General features: G+C 38.9%; 1 protein-coding gene across 2 annotated transcripts in view; it reads right to left on the reverse strand.

Moving 5' to 3' along the window:
• The window catches only part of PCNT (pericentrin), a 70,365-nt gene that overhangs the window by 10,466 nt on the left and 39,058 nt on the right, over positions 1 to 20,841 (reverse strand). The window contains exons 30-45 of one of the 2 annotated variants that reach the window (XM_058809361.1): positions 19,076 to 19,305; positions 18,502 to 18,621; positions 17,955 to 17,975; positions 15,702 to 15,929; positions 14,315 to 14,485; positions 13,035 to 13,187; positions 12,479 to 12,649; positions 11,120 to 12,220; positions 8,749 to 9,276; positions 7,971 to 8,064; positions 7,346 to 7,500; positions 4,360 to 4,557; positions 3,930 to 4,103; positions 3,010 to 3,205; positions 1,732 to 1,945; positions 1,098 to 1,248 (exon numbers count right to left, since the gene is read on the reverse strand). In XM_058809361.1, the coding sequence (XP_058665344.1) occupies positions 1,098 to 1,248; positions 1,732 to 1,945; positions 3,010 to 3,205; positions 3,930 to 4,103; positions 4,360 to 4,557; positions 7,346 to 7,500; positions 7,971 to 8,064; positions 8,749 to 9,276; positions 11,120 to 12,220; positions 12,479 to 12,649; positions 13,035 to 13,187; positions 14,315 to 14,485; positions 15,702 to 15,929; positions 17,955 to 17,975; positions 18,502 to 18,621; positions 19,076 to 19,305 (3,905 nt within the window). Of the gene's footprint in view, positions 1 to 1,097; positions 1,249 to 1,731; positions 1,946 to 3,009; positions 3,206 to 3,929; positions 4,104 to 4,359; positions 4,558 to 7,345; positions 7,501 to 7,970; positions 8,068 to 8,748; positions 9,277 to 11,119; positions 12,221 to 12,478; positions 12,650 to 13,034; positions 13,188 to 14,314; positions 14,486 to 15,701; positions 15,930 to 17,954; positions 17,976 to 18,501; positions 18,622 to 19,075; positions 19,306 to 20,841 lie in introns of both variants that reach the window. The other variant, XM_058809360.1, reaches the window with a different exon arrangement.

Genomic DNA, 20,841 nt, shown 5'->3' on the forward strand with positions numbered 1-20,841 from the left:
TTCTGGGAGCCAGTCTTTCTTCAGAAGGAATGGCAGGGACTGAAGGAACAGTGCAGGGCACTGCAGACAGACAGAGCTGGCACTGCTGTCCCAGTAGGGAGGTCCACCCTGCCCTGCACATAGCCAGCTGCATTGGTTATCTCCTAGAAGGCCAAGTCAGATGCTAAATGGCAGAAGCTTTGCATAATGGGGCTTGAAAAAAGATTTGTGAATGCCAGACTAATCTGTCCAACAGGTATCCCCAGAGCAAAGCACTTTTCTCCTGGCCTTGGCTACTCTGTCCTCCCTGCATGAGCAGCTTTCTGAAAAGGAGGAACATGGTAGCAACATCTCCTAACCATGCAGCAGTAACAAACACCTAAACAAAAATCACTCTCAAACTTAAACAACTAACAGGAAGGTGACAGGAGAAGCCAGACTACATGGAAATAGTCAGAATTGTGTTTCCTCACTTAGGGAATTTAAGGATTGTTTGGAGTTTTTTGAGAGAGTTTAGTTTGGGGGTTTAAGAAATGGTTTATGTTAAATCTTCCTCCTTTTCCATTTACTGTGGGCCTTTTACAAGCACTGAGTCATTGCTATCACAGTCTTGGAGAGAAAGTTGTTCACTTGTTTTCTGTTCAATTTAGAAGGGAACAGAACAACTTTGGTCAACTTCCAAAAATACATTTTATATTGAAAAGGCTCCACTTACTCTCTGCCAAACCTATTTATCATTGGGTGGCTTTCTTTATAATCTCAGACATCATACATCTCACACCCTCATGCTAAGTTTGCTGTGGAATTAAGGGTGCAGTCACACAGCTGCACGATCTGGCTGTTCCTACTCAGCAAGGGGCAGTACACAACAGGGGAAGATGGGAGAGGAAAAAACATTAAGAAGATGTGGAAAAAAAAACCAACATGGCATTCAACCTTGGTTTATTTCTACATGTGCAATTAGTGAAAGTAACTGAAAGCTTTAACTGGGTGAAAAAAGACAGGTTCAGAAAAGGTTTGGGGGTTTTAACAGTTACTAAACAAAGAACAGAGGAGGTGAAGAAGACTGCACAAATAACTCCTAGTTAACGTCATGCCCCGGGGGAGCTGGGCGTTACCTCCATGGCCTTTGTCTTTTCATCCTCTGCTTTCCTCTGCTGACGCTGCTGTTCCTCAAACCAACCTCGCAGCTCAGAGCCCTTCAGCTGCTCAGCCTGCAAGCCTTCAAGTGCAGCTGCCAAATCCTTCTCTTTTTTTTCCAATTCAATACTGCAAAGTTCAAAACGACATTTCTGTGTTCAGAACAGAACATCCTTCACCAGCATCACAAGCAAGACATTTTGGGTTGGTTTCTCTGAGTTCTATGATTTTTGTTTCTTTAAAGTGGTCTCTATTCTTTCTAAAGAGGGTCAGTTTTCAAGTCACAGCTAGTTAGCAGCTGAAAACATTTACCTCCCTGCAAGCCAAGCTAGAATTGCTCGATTTAGTAACAATGAAGAGATAGGTTATTTATTCTGGCAGAGCAAAGTTGTCCTGTGAGAGGAAAGCAAAATATTGGCATACACTCAGAAGGGAGTGGGAAAGGAACATACCCAAGACGACAGAATTTAGTAAAGAAAACATAACCCTTTAAAAGTGAGAGACCATGGTTTTCCTTCCTGTGTTTCCAAGTGCTTTATGGAACCAATTAGTACAAAGCTCTTTCAGAGCTTTACCTGCTGATAAATCAAGTAAATAAATAAATCTTCTCACCGTAAATTATTTATTTCCCTCTGAAGCTCTTCCAGGGATTTCTGCAACCTTTCATTCTCTTGCTTGCTTCCAGAAAGCTCTGATTTCAGGGATGCTTTTTCTTGATTCAGGAGATCACAGGTTTCAGAGGATCTTTTCTGCTCCTCAGAGAGGGTGCTGTGCAAGTCACTTACAATAGATTTTTCCTGCTGAAGTTTATATTCCAATAATTCAACTAGAATAAGAAAACACTGTTACAGTTATTTACATTACAGACACTTTGACAATATGGTATCACTTACACTAATTTAAATTATAAAAAAAAAATGTCAGCTGTACTGAAGTGTTCTTGTCTGAAGAATTAATCTCTTTTCAAACATAAGAGGAATCAACAAAAGCATGTATAAACATTGTGATTCTATCCTTGTGATATTCTGTAATATCATTAATGGATTTTAAAACTCATTAAACAAACTTATCCACTTACATATAGATAAGTTTCCTTACATTCCTTATAACAGGAATCACTATGTAGAACCTGTTTTGCCAGCTCTGTTCAGGTCAGTGAGTTAAGAAAAACAACTCTCCCTAAATTTGGAGGCTCCTGTTTGATAAGTACTTTAAAATAATTAATGTACCTAGGTCTACAGCATTATGTAAATAAAACTAGTAATAAACTTCTGGATGTCCAGAAAATTTTCTTCTATTGGACTAGTGCATGTGCTATAAAATGGCTGAATCCTGAGTGATAGTGATGGGAAAACAACAAGAAGGAAAAAGCAGTGTTTATTTTTGATCAAGGTCACTTGCACTTGTTTCCTTATTACATAAAGGGACCCTGCTGTGAAAACCAAGGCTTGCTTATTTAGTCAGGAACATGGTTTAGCAGTGGCCTTGGCACTGCTTATGGTGAGACTTCAGTGTTAAAGGTCTTATCCAACCTAAATGATTCTTTGATTCTAAACTAGCAAACACAAGATAAATAATTCTCTGCAAACAAGCAGGGGGTTTACTGTCCCTGCTGGGTTCTCACCACCAGTTTTTCATGTATTTACTGCTTCAGTTCCATTGCTTCGGGTTATTTCACAGCTTTTCTTTGCTTCTCATAGATTTACCTTAACTACTTATATGAGAAAGAATTGCTCTCATCATAGGCAGCCTGAGTGCATTCAGTAAAACTGAGGAATTGTACAGCCTCTGCTAATTGCAGGACACCTTTTTCTTTTTGCCTTTTCCCTTTGAGGCAAAAAGGAACTGTTGCAGAAGACAGAAAGAGCTGACAAAGCCAGCAAGAATTACCTTTCCTCCGGAGCTGGTGCTCCTGTTTGTTGCCATGATCTTCAGCCTTGGTGAGGGTTTCCTGCAGCTGCTGCAGCTTCTCCTGGCTCTGCAGGTGCGCCATGCGGAGCTGAGCCCGCAGCTCCTGGATTTCTGACAGCAGGCTGTTCCTGTCTGAGGAGCAGAGGTGCTCCACAACCATCTGCCTCTGCTCCTCCTGAAACAAAGCAAGGCCTATTCAAACTACAAGGCTATTTCCATATCTTCTGCAAGGATAAACACTAAGGAAACTCTTGCAGTACAAGTTTTGTATTGAAGCACTCAAATGACTGAGTTTGTGCTTCACATTAATGCAAAATGTTGACATTATGTAAAAAAAGAAAAACCCCGCTTCACTTGCCTTGTCAAGTTTATACATAGTTACTACAACCTAGAAACTAAATATTACTGGCAAAAAGCCCCCAGATTCAGAGTTAGTTCAATATATACCCTTTACAAGAGAGCTCTGTTAAGTTCTAGATAAATGGGAAAGGGGGAAAGAATTCAACAAAGTATTTCCTATTCACTATCACAGTGAATCTCATTTTGAATGGATTCTGGGATGGACTCCTAAGGATTGACCACCTCACTGTGCCAGTGTGTCATCACAAGAAATTCTGTACTTACGTCCAATCCACTTCTTGATGCCAGCTACAATAATCAATAGGTTTTGTAACACTATGGAAAAAGTTCAAGAAAAATGCTACCACAACAGCAACTCAGCTACTGATCCCACACCATCTGCATTATACAAGATAATAATATAATAATACACAGATTTTATACAGATTTAATACAAAGATTTAACAACAGAAGCAATAAAATAAAACTGAAAAAAAAATTTAAAAATTAAAGAGAATAAAGAAGTGATTTATGAACAGCACACTAAGAACTTTTCATACTTGTTGTTTGATTATATACTCCAGCTTTTCCTCTAATGAACTTGTATCACCAGATGCAGGATTGGAGAAGTGAGACTTCAAGTCAATTTGCAACATGTTTCTCTCCTTCTCAAACACACTCTGTACTGCCTGCAGAAGTTCTCCTCTCCAGTCAACAGCAACACCTGATGTTTCCTGTTAAAATATTTTTTTTTAAATGGCATCTCTCTCAACTTCTAACCCAGCATCTTTCATACCATAAGAGCATATCTGTTAATTTAAGCACTTTTAGAAGGGTTTAAAGGGTACTGTCCCTTACTCCTTAAACATATATACACACAGACATATCTCATAACATATTTTATGTATAATATACATTTATGTGTGTGTGTATATATATTTACACACACAACCTGGTTCCCTTGCTTTAAAGGGTATTTTATAGCCATACCTTGTCTCCTCTGTCTGCCACCTTGCTGAGGTAATCCTTCAGTGACTGGATAGCATCCAGCAGGGATAATCCCTCCTTCTGCCAGCCCTCCATTGCCACTTGGCTCTGAGGGATGTTCTTCAGCTCCCTCAAAGCCAAGGGATGCTCTGACAAAGCCAAAATTTTGCGGCTCTCCTCATACACCATCTTCAGCACAGTCTGAGAAACAGAAAACAAAGATAATATTAGGAAACAGGCATCAGCATCCTGGAAATGTAAGAGTAAGATGGGCTAGTACCAGACAACAAAAGTAAGGTGTCTGTATCAACACACTAAGATGCAATTAAACATGAATTATTTTATTATTTATGCCAAAGGGCTGTACTTCGCCTTTGTTTCTGAACCATTCAGCAAACTTTCAGGGAATAAATCAAATTCTATCAAATCTGAAGCTATGTTACTCAACTCCAGTGATGCCAGAAAACTGAATTATGTATTTAGACAACCTTGGCTTAATTTAGCAAATCATGTACAAATATCAACTCCCAAAATAACCAGTTCTAATAATTTACACAGTGGAAATTGTTTCCTCTGACACTGTCAGGCCAAATAATGAATTTTAAATAAATTCCCTGTTCACAAACTATTACATCATGCACAGATGTTTCCTGGCCTCTTTTCAAGGAAGGTCACTGGAGATTTAAATCCTTTTCCTACACACATCTCATCAGAAATATCCCAGCCTCCATGTGGAGCTGTTCCTCATTGCTATGCACTTTAAAAACAACACAGAGTACTTCTATTTAACTCTTTATATTCTTTCCTTGCACAGTTTTTAAATTACTTTTAAACAAACTTAAGTTGTTTTTCCATCACTGGAATCAAAATAGTGATTACTTGAATAATCAATGAAAACCTTTAGCAAACATTAACATCAAAAGCACAGTTAAGTGTTCAAACTAAACATTTAGTACTGGATTATGCACTCAGATCTTACAGACAGTAAAGTCTAGATAGATATCCCACTAAAGAAGCTTAAAAAAAACCCCAAAAAAATCTGTTTATTAAGGTAAAATAAAAATCACCTTTTCCATGAGGTCTCTGACACACAATTTTTTAGACACAGAATCACAGAATGGTTTTCAGTTGGAAGGGATCTTTCAACACAACATCTACTCCAGCTCTGCTGTGACAGGCACGGGGAACATCATCTCTTATTTCAGGATGCACAAAGCCCCATCCAATCTCATTTTGAATGGATTCTGGGATGGACTCCTAGGGAGTCACCACCTCTGTGCTAGTGTGCCATCACAAGAAATTCTGTACTCATGTCCAATCCATTTCATGATCTTACTGGGCACTGAGGCGAGGCTGAAAGATCAGTAGTTTCCAGGGTGCTTGTTATTAAGCTTTTTAAAAAAGGCTGCTATGATTCCCTTTTCTCCAGTCACTGGGGACTTTATCTGACTGCTGTGACTTTTCAGAAACAATGGAGACTGCCTTGGCAATTCCAACTGCAAAATTTCCTCAGGACCCTGGGATTCATATCTTTGGGTCCCATGGACTTAGCTATGTCCAGGTTCTTCTGGTGGTCTTGAATCTGATCTTTTTCTCATAATAGGAGGGACTTCATTCCTCCAGTCCTTTCCTCATCTAATTTAAAGCTTTCCTTATAGGTCTGGCCATGTTATTGGTGGAGACATCTTGTCTCACTTGAGTGACTTGCATGAGCTCCCAATATTTCTGGCTTCTCAAAGGTAAATCCATGGTAATAAAAATGAAAACCTTGAGTATTGCACCAGCTGCACAGCCTGGGATTCTATCCTGGTCCCCTTCCTCTTGACTGGGAGGATAGAGAGCATATCACCCATAGTCCCACACCTTGGGACTGTCCTTTTTACAGAGCTGTTAGACCCTACACAGGTGATCATCTGTAGGGCTCACTCAGCTTGGCAGCCTCAATGACACCACAAATGCAAGCTGCAGGTAAGCAACAAGCTTCTCTGGAGAAACTATCTGGATGGGAGGAAGGTGCTCCAGTGCCTCTCAGTAAGGAATCTCCAATTACTACCACCTGATGTGCTTTTCTGGTAGCACTGGTTCTAATGCCAGCAGATGGTTTCAGCAGCTTTGCATGTTTGGCTTTTCCTGGATTGCATCAGTTATTCCATGTGTTCTTCCTTCTCCAGCCCTAGAGCATCATGTCTCTTGTTAAGGGCAGATGGATGGGGGAAGGATCTTTGTTCTGACTTGAGCAGCCATAAAGGCCCAGCCTCCTTCATCTTGTGAATTTGAACTCTGCCTTACCTTCCTCCCATTTGCTGGGCAAGCTGGAGGAACCTGCTAAGCATATTAGGAGGCATGATACACTTTCTAGGAAAGCTATTTCTTCTAGTTTCTTACTACTTGAGACCTCACTGTAACCTACTGTATTCTCTCACAGATGAGAATTTCTCCCTTCCTGTAGCTGGAATTTTTGAAATGGCTGAGAGCTTGCTCAGCAAAGCAAAGAGTTCTAGGCATATACTTTCTTCAACTTTAATTACTGGCTAGAGTGGGCACTCACAGCTCAGTCTTCTGTATATTCCTCATGTTGCTTGAACTGGCTCTGACCTGTCCCTGCACACCTTGCACTGGTGTTTCCACAGCTCTCCATCACATCAGCATGACAAGAACAGGCAGAGGAGCATGATGTCAGCCAGCTGTGACTGCTTCTGAAACAATATTCTGTGAAGCCTCCAAGGTAAACCCATAAAGCAGAATAAACAGTCCTTGTACCCCACATTCTGAAACAGCATCAGTGCTGTCCTGGCAAAAGTAGCTCAATTCTAGCAAGGACAAGCAAACGTCAGTAATGTCACAAGAGATGCAAGGACAAGAACCATCATCATCTTGAAGTTTGAACCATTACAGAACACTTTTCAGTGTAAAAGTAACATAATATGACCATTTCATTTTTGCTGCCCAGTTTTAATTTGCTGGTAGGCTCAAATTAATCATACATTACCTTCATCTGTGGTGAAAGTATTTCCTTTTCTTTCATTGATTCCATAATATCTGGGATTATCCCTCGGTACCGCAGGTAAGCCATGACATTGGCATCCAGGTGATCTGATGTCTGTAGCTCCTGCTTTAGATTAGCTGCCAAATTTGAGCTGGTATCTGAAGGAAGAGACAACCCCCATCCCCACAAAGTGTTACAAAAATAGAAAGAACTTGAAACTACAACAACCACTTGCAAAATAACCATGATTTCTTCCGCTCGTATGAATGCAGGGTCAGATGGAGTTGGTTGGTTGAGATTTCAATTAACTTAAACAAGTTAAAAATCATTAAGTTGCCTTCAGAATGAGAGTAGTAGCTAAGTATTTAAGTCAGGACTCAAACCTCCTGCCTCTGTCCTGTATGCAGATGAAAAGGTAAAAGCAGGCACAACATAGATATATATATATCTATATATATATGTGTGTGTGTGTACATACATATATATGTATAATTCTTAACAAAGAACTACCTGCCTAAGGCCTGGCTTTCTAATAAGACCCACAGTAAAAGAAAATGGGAGAAAGGAGAAACATGTTTTCATATTGAAGTTAACAAAAGGTAAAAGGAGTCGACAAAGTTCAACTTACTGCTGCCACATCCATCGCTCATGGCAGATGCTCGTGATCTTTCATCATCTTGTAAATCAGAAGGGGTTAAAGTCAGATGATCAGCTTCTCTCATCTGCTTGAGAAGAAATTTTTCATGTTACTTTGGTTTTCTGAATGTAGCTATTGCTTTCAGCATTTATGACAACTTTTTTACTACTGCAGATTTTACAAAGTGCCTACTCAATCCAAGTGTTAGACATGGCAAATATAATGATTAAATGCAACATTGGTGCTCTCTGGAAGCCATTCCATCTAAATTTTTTCCTCTTTTAGTAGTTTTAAGATACATCTATTTATATTTAATTACCTATCAAAGCAAAGCACAAAAATACACAGCCAAAGAGAAATTTTCTTAAGCACAGACTTTATCTTCCTGTGAAATTAGAAATACAGTCAATATATATTTATATATGTATACAATATATAAAATACTGCCATTAAAGCCTCAAATCCAGATTTGAAAGAGTCTCTTTGAACACTCAATAACAGATTGTTGAAGAAGTGGGGAGCTGTTAGAGTACAGTGAGGTTTTACATGTTTAGCTCAATTACTGACACATGAAGTGTCACAAATTTATCAGTTTTTACCACAGTAAGAGAGGAACTAATAATTCTGTGTCCAGAACTTCACTAGACCTACTCCCAGCAGTGTGTAGGTTTCTATTACTTGGAGCCCATGGCCCCTCAATGATCCCAGGGGGACAGGGCTGAGCAGTCTTGTTTAATAAGAATTAAATCAGTCATGAAATACCACTTACCAAAAGCTTCTTCTCCATATCTTCATCATCATCAACAGAATAGGTGCTTTCAGAGAAAGCTGGAGATTTTCTACCTACTCCCATTGCTGCATCCCCACTGCCATTTTCATCCAGGTTAGAATATCCCAGTGATATGGAATTCTCTCCTTGCAGGGATGACCTTGAGTGCACAATTTGAAAATCTGTGTTTTCAGCTTCTGAGAAGGGGGTCAGGTGAAGCACTGGCTGAAGCTCCATGCTCATGTCTTGCTTTCTCATGATCTCAGGCGAGCCCCAGGAAGACATACTTGCAATTAAATTCTGGAAATGTTTTGGAGTCTCTTTGCCTGTGCTCAAATTGTGTTTTGGTGAATCAGGAGTTGGATGAATTTCCAACATTTGTTGGCAATGCTTTTTCAAATCTTGATCCCCTTCAGAGCTGTGGGTCATGTCCAACTCCTGGCACAAGATATTTTCTTGCGATTGCTTCATCTGTGCTTTTGGATTTTTATTGTGAGTTGTCAAGTCAAACATAACTTCATCTTTTTCCTGTAATGAAATAACCCATTAATTGTTTAACGGAATTTGAGTATGATTTTACAAACTGAGAAACATGCACTTAAAGACCTTTTAGAATTGGTTGATTTTTCCTTCAATTGCTTTATCTAAGTAGATTTAAGGTAAAATTACTATTTTAACCTCAGATTCTGTGACTGAGTCTAAATAAGGCACTATTTGAGTAGATATTTTAGTTTATTTTATACTTGTCAACAGGGAAATTTAATTTTATCCTCCACCTGTTAGTTTGTCAGATACAGTGAATAATTGTTATCCCTCTCATTTTAGACCACTACCTTAATCCTTTTGTGTTAATCATCCCTCTTAATCATCTGTTATAAGCCCAGTGCCAGGACTTTACTCATTTTGCTGCTCCTCCAGCTTTCATTTTAATAAATTTCCTAATTTTCACATTGTTTCCCCTTTGGAACCCAAGCATAAATGTAGGAGAGATTCTTTGCTCTTTTAAGACTGCAACATTATACTTTTCCTAATACCTGGATGAGCTAGATCCATGGGAAAAAAATTCTATTGTAATGAATGCTTGAAGACATGCCAGTTTATTTACTTTGATTCAACATATTCTCCAATTTTGATAATTACCCCTCCTCAGCCTACTTAAAAACTTCCTCTTAAACATGGAAATAAAATACATGTACTGACACAAACATCAATTTAAACCTTTCATAGTCCAAGTTTCTACTTGAAATATTATTTTAAAAATAATTTAACTGTCCCCAGCGTGTCAGCATTGCCTGATATCCTTCAAAGTGTTACCAATTCTCTCTTCACTGGATCCTAAATTAATTTTGTTTTTTAAACAGGGATCTGACAATCCCTGCCCGTATAAACAACATGGCCAGAAGGCACTGGACTGGAAGTCTGCTGCCTTGTACAGACACATCCCATGGTCTGAAGTGCATCAATCTCCATGGGCCATTTAACACTTTTCCCAGCTATTTCCTTTTCCTGAGAGATTTCTGGGGCAGCCCCTGAATGTACAGTCACCCAGGCACTGATGGCACTGCTCTAAACTTGATCTTCCAGGCAAATAAAAACACAAACACCAGGAATGATGACATGTTTTGCATAGCTACACTCCTCATTTCTGCTTTAAAAATAAACATGTCATTATACATGCAATTATCCTGTCATTCCTTGAAATAATTCATCTACCTTGGATGATTACTGGAACATACTGCCAAGCAGGCCCCTGAAAATCCATATAAGCCTGACACTGAATGATTTTTCCTTTCCTGTATACTCCAACTCTCCATATAAACCCTCTTAACTAGCACTTATCACCTCTGTAAGGCAGCCTTTAAAGACAGTAAATTGGTGTATGACAGATTTCTACAGCTCTCTGAAATAAGGGTCCTACTGCTTTCTAAAATGGAGTGATTTAATAAGAATTTAAGATTAGGTTACTTGGAGCAAACAGTTCTAGAGAAGATTCTGAATAATTACAAGAAAGAGTCACAGAAAATAAGAATTTCTGAAAGGAAAGGAGACATGTTGAAGTGTTTTCAAGCAGTTATCCAATACAGCCATGTAGAATAGCAAACAAAAAGTTCTGGTAGCTCATGGTGGGCTCATTGCTTGGCTTGCAGGTGCCCATCCTCTCACTCTCCATCCTCAATAGATTAGGAGGAAATAAAATAAGCTGGAAAGAACTCACAGGTGGAAAGAAAGAAGTAACTACTTCTAACTACTAACTCTTGCAGGCAAAATAGAGTAAAATGGGGGAAAGGTATTTAATCTATTAATCTAGAAATGTATTACTAAAAAAAAAATCTCCACAACAAATAGTGCTATTAAAAATTAAATCATGTACCTGTCTAGCAGTAGGGGAAGCCAATACTTCAAATGACTGATCAATATTTGCTTCTAATTCCTGCATTCCATTTTTAAGGGCTACATCTTTTCTTTTACTCTGGCAGGATGGCTTGAGAAATTGAGTCTCTCCATGACCTTTCTTGCAGGACTGCAACTGTGAAAGAATTTCAGCTCTTTCCAACTGTAGGGCTTCAAGCTCTTTACTCTGGGCCTTGATTTCACCTTTCAGTTTTGCAGTGCTCCCTTGCAGTTCCTTGATTTCTCTCAGGTAAGCTACTTCTTTCTGATTCAGTGCTTGCACCTGCAAATCGAGTCTAGAAACTTGTAATTGAAGACTGTAAACATCTTGTGCCTGACTTGCACCTCTCTTTTCCAACTCTGTTTGGAGCTCTACTGCTTTTTCTGTTAAGTACTGCAGCTCAGTTGTGTCAGCTTCTCTTTGATCTGCCATTGTCTTAATTTGCATCTCTTTCTCTAGAATATTTGCTTCCCTTTCTCTCACCTTATCTTCAAGTTCTTGAACTCGAGATGTAGTGATCTTTGTCTCAGCCTCTCTCTGGGACAAAAGACTTTGGGAAACCTTGTGTTCCTCCTGAAGAGCCTGGTGCTGGATTCTCAGGGAGGTGAGCTCTGCAGCAGACTGCTCTGATGACTCTCGCAGCTGTTGGCATTTTTTCTCCAAAATCTCCACTTCTGTTTTGAGCTGCAATTCCGTTTTTTCCAGCTGCTGCTGCAGAGCTTCTTTAGAAGCTGAGACAAGCTCCAGCTCCTCCTGAAGCTCTCTCACTTTGGAGTGTACCAATGAGTTTCTTCTGTTTGGATCAGCATCACCTTGACAAGCTATCAGTCCTTTCTTCAGCTCATTCTGAAGGTTTTCCACTGATTTTTCCAAGGCATTTTCATAGAAATAAACTGGGTTGTCACTGTCCTCATGACATACTGGTCCAAATTGTGCCAGCTCTTTTTGAAGCTTCTCAATGACTCCATGGAGTTGCTCCACCTCTTCCTCCTTGTCCTTGTGCAGCCTCTCCTGGTCAAGGCGAAGGTGCTCCACCAGTGACCTGAGCTCTTCAATTTCAGCTTTTTGGTCTTCTGCAACCTAAGCAACAAGCAAAGGACTGAATATTACTGTATGTAGGCAATTATTATTGCACACAGAGTTTATATTTCTCTTCTGAATCACACAGGCATTAAATCACACATTTAACAGCAAGAACCACGCATTTCAGCTGGTAAATTCTCAAAATAATCTCTACTTTGCTAAGAGAATTATCACACAGATTTAATTTACAATAACAATCTGCACACCTTGCTTCCCCCAAAAATCAAACAATGAACATATAGTAAGCACTCTTACTTTGTTCTCCAGAGCATTCTGCAGCTCATGCTCAAGTCTCTTGATCTGCTCATTCAAGTGATCAATTTCTTGATTCTTTTCTTCAAGCAGTGCTTGTGGGAATGACAAAGCTGAGGAATCACCAATGCCCAGGTCCTGGCTTTGCTTCACATGAAGTTTTGTTAGATCCTCCTGACCAGAGAAAACAAAAATCTCATTAGAAGGGAACTTGATTTAAACATTCTCTTACTTACTATAAATGGTGAAGAGCTCAGGAACACAACTACAGCTTCTTCTACAGGTTCACATCACTGTGTTAGACTGCCCCAACCCAGAAAACAACCTCAGCTTTTGATTAAAATCAAATCACTGCAGAAGATAATGCTACAAGCATGAACCTAGAAAACTGGGAGGTTTTGCTGATACCCAGCATTAGTCTTGTAAAGGTAATGCAACATTCTGATGGCAAGAGGAACAACCCAAAATCTGTTTACAACATCATGAGATGAAGACCTCAGCACTCAAGCAAGAAGGTCCCTGACATTTTAGGCAGTGCACTAAAGCTAGAGGAACCCACCTGCAAGTGTGCATTCTCTGCCTGAAGCTGCATGATGTTGGAAGTACTCAAGTTCTTTTGTATCTCTAACTGCAAGTTCAGCTGCAATATCTCCTCATCTTTCTTGCTCAGGTTATCTTTATATTGTTCCACTTGGTCTAGCAAGCTTGCAATCTAAAAAAAAAAGCAGAGCTGTTTCAGTTAAATCCTCTAAGATAAAACTTCATTCATTGTATTATTTAATGACAAGAAGCAACATCAGCAAATTCAGTGATTCAAACTCTAATCGGCTTGCATTAATCAAATACAAATAAATAGATATAAAAAGAGTGAGAAGCTTGTGTTCCAGCTCCTCATCTGTAAAACCAAAGTACTGCAAAGGTGGTTTTCTGCTTCCTCTTTTAAAAAAACCTACCTGCTCACAAAAGATGCATTAATCTGTATTGTGAGCAATCAAGGCTTTGGTGTCATTGGATGCAACAATATGAGACAAATTAGCATTTGATGTGCAACAAAGACAAGCAGTCAATATAAACACCATCCTTGTCCTCCCAGAAGCCAGAAATGAGCCTTGCAGTGCCAATCCCAATAACAGACAACAAAGAGATGATTCAATAACCACACTTCTCTCTGCAGTGTGATGTTGCCATCCACTGTTTTTATCATCTCTTGCCTTCATGAGCAGCAAGGTATAGTGGCTTTGGGAATTATGACTGTTGAAATCAGGCTTCATAAGAGAAATGGAAATTCCATCTTGAATTTTTTTTTTTATCTTGTTCTGCTCTTGAAAGAATGGTGTACCATTAACTGAAGGATCACTCCTGTTTTTCTTTTTTATACATCCTTAACTGGACTATCACAGATGTTATAATATAGTAATACAGTGGGATTGTGTATACATTTATACTGTAAATCCAATAAGAGTTCCAGATATTGGGAGCAATTTTCTCTGTATTTCTTCTTAGCTTGAAACAAAAATTCACCACAAACATTCTCTCAAAACAGGTTAAATTACACCATTATGGTCTAAGAATACATAATAATTATCTAAAATAAAATTATAGAACATATAAAAATTATATAGTAATTATCTCTCACTTCAGAAATGCATCTGCCTATTTCAACTTTGGAAGGAAAGGAAAATGAGTTTACAACTGATAGTGATCAGTCTCAAAGTCACGTGAATCATCTCAAGATGGTTTCCAGCAGGGAGGGAGATGAGCACAGAACGAAGAAGAAAAAGGAAGGTTCGTTGAGGCCAAAGCAATTCAAAGTTGGTAGAACTCTCCCAAAGCCCTCACCTCTCTCTCCTTGGCCTGCAGTGCTTCCTGCTCTGCCTGTAGCTGCTCCTTCAGCACTGGGGCAGAGCTGCCATCCACGGGCACTCGGTGCCTTGCTTCATCCAGCTTAGACTGCAGGGCAGAGATCTGGATCAGGTTGTTGTACTGCTGCTGTTGCAATGCCTCTTTATCCTGAAAAAAGAGTATTTTAGGCGTTAGAATTAATTGCTGTCAATATACACATCTACTAAACCAGAACAATCCTGCTGAAATACTTCATTGACCCTGACACACCCAGTACAATAAGAGCAGTACATCATCCCAGTGGCCTATAAAGAAATAAAAACTCAAAACAACTGAATGCTTTTTTAAGCTCATTTAAGTTTTTACCCTTTTACTTTTTGTAATCCAAGTTTAGCAACTTCAGAAAATTTAGCATTCAGTGATAAATTACACTTTCTCAGTTACACAACTCTTTATATGTTTAAGAACATAACATCTTGTTCTTCTAGCCATTTCCAAATTTGATATGATACCATATATGTGCCAAACTAAATTTGATAGATGGACACAGTTTAAGAAATGAAGAGTTCTGGGTAGATCAAAACCTACTCAAAAACACATCAAGTTCAGTCAGAATGTGATAAAGCAGCACTAAGTTTGTCCAGCCTGTGATCTGCCAAGCTACCATATTTTATTAAGAAAAAAAATTGGGTTTTGATCCTCCTTCTCTCACAATCCTTCTCAGGAGCTGGGTCAGTCCAAGGAGGAAAGGTTCACTTGGGAATTGTCCAAAGAATAACCATACAAATATATACTTAATCCAGTAAAGCTTGACAAGAAACCACAGGCAGTAATTGCCTCTGCTGTCCAACAGCAAACTTTTGCTAAATGGATTGTAATTCTTAACTCCAGGCTGTGATTAACTCTGTAGTAGTAACAAAGTGCTGGAAGTTTTGGACTGTGGCAAACAGATTTGGCTTCAGACCCAAGCAAGAAGGGCTACAGATTAAGATAAGAAGATTTTAAACACAGGTACTATTAAAGACCCTCAGTGTTTGGATATTCAGTAACAGAAACTTCCCAGAAGCTTCCAGACAAGCTCAGGAGCAGCTCTGAAGCAGCCAACATGACAACTGTTAAAAGCAGATTTCATAGTAGGACTTGGAGTCTTATTCAAGTCTCATAAGTAATATCTAAGTACATACTACTTCCAAGTGGTATGCAAGTCTTTATGGACTAGTGGACATAGAGTTTGTAGAACCGGAGATGATGTTAAACTGTGGCTGTGATATGTGCAATTAATACACCACTGGGTGCCAGACAGCATCACAAACACTACTGACAGCCCCCATAAAGCCACTGTCATGTAGTGCTAACCCCATTTAAATAAGGGTTTCAAAATTACCTGTTTCAGTTCAGTTTCCACTTTCTTCATTTTCTGCAGCTGTTGTTCCAAGTTATGTACAGTCTTTGAGACCTCAGCACCACTGAGCTTCAGCTCTTGGATCTGTGCCATCAGATTTTCTATCTCTTTATCACGAGCTGCAATTTCTTGGTGTTTTCGCTCCTTTTCTAGTAACAGTTTATTGTAATCATCCATCTTCTCTTTGATTTCTGCTTGCAAAGATTCTACCTACACAGAAATCACAGTATACAGATATTCAGGCAATATGAACAGATTTCCTGCCAGTTGAAAGCAAGAGTCATTTCACACTGAAGGAGGTTTTACTACGGATTAAAGTGGAGCTAAAATCTCAGGTGAAAATAGAACTAAATATGCATAGAAAGTAAGAAAAAGTGAGCTTTCTGAAATCTTGTTTTCCAAATGCAGCAGCTCTTAGACAAATGTTTGATTACTCTCTCAATATCTGCAGTACTCTCAGAGTACTAGATGAAGGGGTCTTTTGGTGATGGGGTTAGTTGGCTATCAGATTAAAACCCAACAAGATTACATGAGTTATTAATAATAGCACTGGATTTATTTCTGTAACTTCAGAACTCTCTTCCAGTATTCCAAGGAATTCCAGTTTAGAGGAAGATACCAGGATCTGAAGGATAAACATGCAATCAGACAGACTCACAGGAGCCAACAGAGGACAGGTAATTTGCTTTCCAAAAATCATTTCAATATGAAGAGGATACAAATTTGGAATTTTAGCTGCAGGAAAACAGTCATTCATTGATCCCAGTAACCAAGGTGAAGGCAGGGCTAGGAGCTTTGGTGTGACAGACAGACTATCTCAGGGTGTGATAACATCATTTAGCATAGTGAAAGCAAGCTGCAGGAAAGCAGTGGGAGTGGACAAGTAATTTAGTCAACACCCATGAGCAAGGAAGATGGGATTTTACAAAATAAATTTTTTGTTCATCAAAAAGTGTCTGAACTGGTGTAAATCCCACAAACATTATCAAATGAAAATTCTTCACATTAACATAGATCTTTACACCTTCAAAGTATAGTGCAGGAAAACACACTTGAGCAAACCAAGAGTCAAATAATAAACAAGGAGAGTGTAGGAGACTGATTAAGAAAACCAAAAATTATGAAGATTACATTTACAAGCTGCCTACAGGCACTAACATTTCCTTGACTGTGTATCTTACTCCCTTCTCATCTCAACAGCAACTAACCATAACACAAGCCTTCCAGAAAACTTTTGGGTATAGAAAAATCACCTAGAAGTCTAACCTTTCAAATGCTACCAGATTTTGGCATCAGAATCCCCAAACTGTGACACTTGAGACATAAAAAGTTAGAAAGCTGGTGCTGCAATCCTGTGGCTGAGAAACCCTTCCACATAACCTTCACTCTCACAGTGCAGCTCCCAAGAACCAGTAAGGACTCTTTTCACACAATAATCCCACTTTATTAAGTATATACCTTGTACCTAGTAAACACCAGAGGGGGAAACTTGTTATAACTGCTACATGTAGAGATCAGGAGTTCACTTGAGCTGGTTTGGAGTGAGTTAAGCACTTACTGATGTGACAGCTGCATTAAACAACTGAACAAATATTGGCATTTCCTGGCACAGAATGCCTGCATATCTCACCCTACCCTGCAAATGTCACTTGCTTAGTTACCATCCTTGTGTGCTTTTCTCCAACTAAGTTTTCATCCTTTCTGAGAGAGACTGCAAAGGTACAGCACTCATGTTTTCAGCTATGCCCTCCAGCATGGAAAATTCATTCCCTGGCAATTCATTCATATTGAAGATATGGATGTGCAAATCTAACACTGAGGCACACAATTCCATAACTATACACAAATAGATGGACATGAAATTAACTACTTGACAAGTTCTGATAAGAGCCAGGCCACAAACAAAAGGCACAGTTTTATCATCACCATTCCAATATCTTGGTTTCATGCTCCAAACCTAAATTTCTCCTTTTATACCAAAAGGCTGTTTCAGTGAATAATTGCCTGTAACACCTCTGAGCAATAAGCCAGGAGAGCTAAGTACTCATGTGCAGGAAATGAAATTGAAAGCAGTCATTCATTCCCTGCAAGAATTCTGCCACCCTAAAACCTGTATTCTGAGCTCCAAGTCATGCCTTGACATACCAAGAAGAGGAAAAAAGCTAAAGCATATCTAGAAGGGATTGAAAGGAAAAGGAGAGAAAAGTTAAGAGACATTCATGCTGTTTTCCATACCTGTAGAATCAATTCATAGTTCTGTATAATGTTCATTTATGTGAAAAAAACCAACCAATCAAAAAGAAAAAAAAAAAGGCAAAAGTTAATCTTTGAAGCCAAGCATCAAACAAACAAAACTGTGTAAACAAGGACTCATTTATAAACTTAAATAGGATGAGACATGCAGACAAATGACATCTCTATAACAATTGTTTAGGTGGAAAAATAAACATTTCAAACTCAAAAGTAATTTCTCAGATGAACTTTTTAGAGTGGAGTTGCTGTAATGTTGTCCTCCTTGTCCATTTAAACCAGGCCCAGGGGTTCCTTTAAACCAGACTCAGAAACTTGAATGTAAAGCACCTGAAACAGTTCTTTCCACCTCCATAACAAATAATATAAGTGTACCCTCATTGCCTAAAAGTAGTTCAATCAGCTGGGGAAAAATCTGCTCTCTGGGTAACACAGGAAAAAAACCCTCCTAAGAGTCAGACCATCGAGAACATACAGTTTGGTATTTAATAGTAATAAACTCTTGTTGGCCACCAAGGCTGATTTTACTCACCCTCTGCTCTCTGGACTGTCCTGAAGTCTGTGATTTTGCTGACAGTTTTAATTGTTCTTCCAATTTCTGAATTTCCTGCTGAAAATCATCGCGCTCGTGTTCCCTTTCTATGGCTTGTTCCTGTAAACCCAGGCAGAGAGAATCAAAGTATTTTTGAAGATTGTAATGCAGTCTTGAGTACAAGAATAATTGGGTTTTGTTTTTGTGGTGAAGAAACTGTTAATTTAAAAAATAACTAACTTATAATTAATAATTAATCAGGACTACCTTCTAGTAGTCCTGAAAGCATATCTATAGTGATAGGGAAATAAAAAAAAGAGAAAGCATCTTTTTGACTACAACATACACATAAACTACAATTATCATTTAATAAAAAGGAAAAATTACCCTGCAATACTACAAAAACTGAACCAAAAATTTAACTTTGTTTTTTCTTTCATGAGACTAGTATGCCAAGGTCTTAATTTCAACCAAAACAGAAAAAAAAGCCCATTTTGGGAACCACCTTGCATGTCTCAAACCAGGATGAGAATTTACCACCTCCAAACTCATGGAAATGTGGTTTCTTACTTACATCCATGAACTGCCGCTGGTTTTTGAGCTGCTTTTCAAGCACTTCAATTTGCTGTTTTAATTCAGTAATCTCCAGTAACTTTGTAGCCAGGTCTTGGTTGCTTTGCAGCTGCTCCTCTAGCTCCACCTCCAACACCTTCATCTGAGAGCGTAAATTGGAATGGTCCTTCTCTGCCTGACACTGAAGCTCAAGTTTCTCCTTTGACAAAAATTCTACTTCCTTGAGAAGACCTGAGTAAGAACACAAAAACAATAAAAGCTGTCAGTGAAGGGTACAAAAGTCAGGCATTTCAGATGAGCTTAAATTTGGGTATTTTGGACAGAATCAAAACAAATAAAAATTTTTATTCCTGAGGTGGGTTGTAAGAGACATCCTATACCGCTCTACCCTAAATCCTTGCCACACTTCTGTCCCAAATCTCTCCTTAATCAAGAATTCTCAGTTCCTCTAAACTCTGATGCCAAGATCCTCCTGTACCCATCCAATATCCAGTCTTGGGCTGGTTTCTCCATGGCTCCTGCCTTGCACCATGCTGGATACTGCTGCTGCCCTCTATACTGGTGAGGCAGCACCCAGAGCATCTTTCCAGTGGCCACTGGTGCCCAGCCTGACCCTGAAGCCAGCTGCTATGAAAAAACAAAGTTACTGTATTCCTCTGAACCTGAGTGGGGATTAAAACCCAGAGAAAAATAATACTTTCAGAAAATCAGTCCAGCTCTGAGGTTATAAAGGGAAGAAAACACCTAGAAAAAAAGATGGCACAAATTTTCCCTATGCAGACTGCAGAAGAGATACCAAAAAGGAAAGTGTACATAGCTAAAATTGTTCAAGATATCATGAGTTAATTTACAGCTACAAATTGCATTTTCAATCAGATGGATGCACTGAATACACTGTTTAGGAGACCAAAATTGAAGACTTTACTGTGAACATTCTTGGACAAAAGCTACTTCCATTGTGAATATAGTTAGTAAGCTGAGCATGAAAAGAAACCTATTTTGTATCAAAGCAAGGTCCTGCAAGAGCTCATGATTTTACTATTCACATGTTCTATTACTTCGCTCAAATGTTTTTGGTGACAAGTTAAAGTAAGTCTGTGATGCACCAAGGACCTTAAGAAATCATCCAGCCCAATTTCCAGAATGGACAATTCCCTTTTTCCCTTTTTGAAGTATGACCAATAAAACCCATATGATTTCTGACATAATGTCTTTACAAGCTGCTATTACAAAAAACTACCACAGCCTACCTACAACATTTTTTCTAGGGCTTCATTATCCACAGATATTTAATGACATTTCCAGACCCTTGATACTAAGCAAAAAACCATTAAAATTTCCATATTCATGTATGAAAAGATAAGTGTGACAGGCTTGGAATAATGCAAAAATATTTACAGTACACATTGGGGAAAATGTCACCACAGCGAGGATAATGGAAAACCATGTGAAGAATCTGTGCATTCACTGGCTCTGGAAATCAAAATGCCAGACAAAGAGAAACAAGGAAAGTTTGGGACACAAACATGGACTACATGAGCTCCTGAGCTCCACAGCAATCCTGTTGTTGTGGGTTACAGTTACACTCCAACTACATTTCACTCCAAGCACTAATTATAGCCTATGCAATAACCACAGGGCAGTCACTGTGCCACACTCCCTACTTTTTACTTTATTTTTAAATAATCACAAGTTCATTTGGTTGTGGATGTAACTCAGGCTCTGGCAGAATGCATGAAGTGAAGAAGACTGCCCTAATTTCTCTCC

Source organism: Ammospiza caudacuta, chromosome 8 (assembly GCF_027887145.1).
Source record: "Ammospiza caudacuta isolate bAmmCau1 chromosome 8, bAmmCau1.pri, whole genome shotgun sequence".
Taxonomy (NCBI): Eukaryota; Metazoa; Chordata; class Aves; order Passeriformes; family Passerellidae; genus Ammospiza; species Ammospiza caudacuta.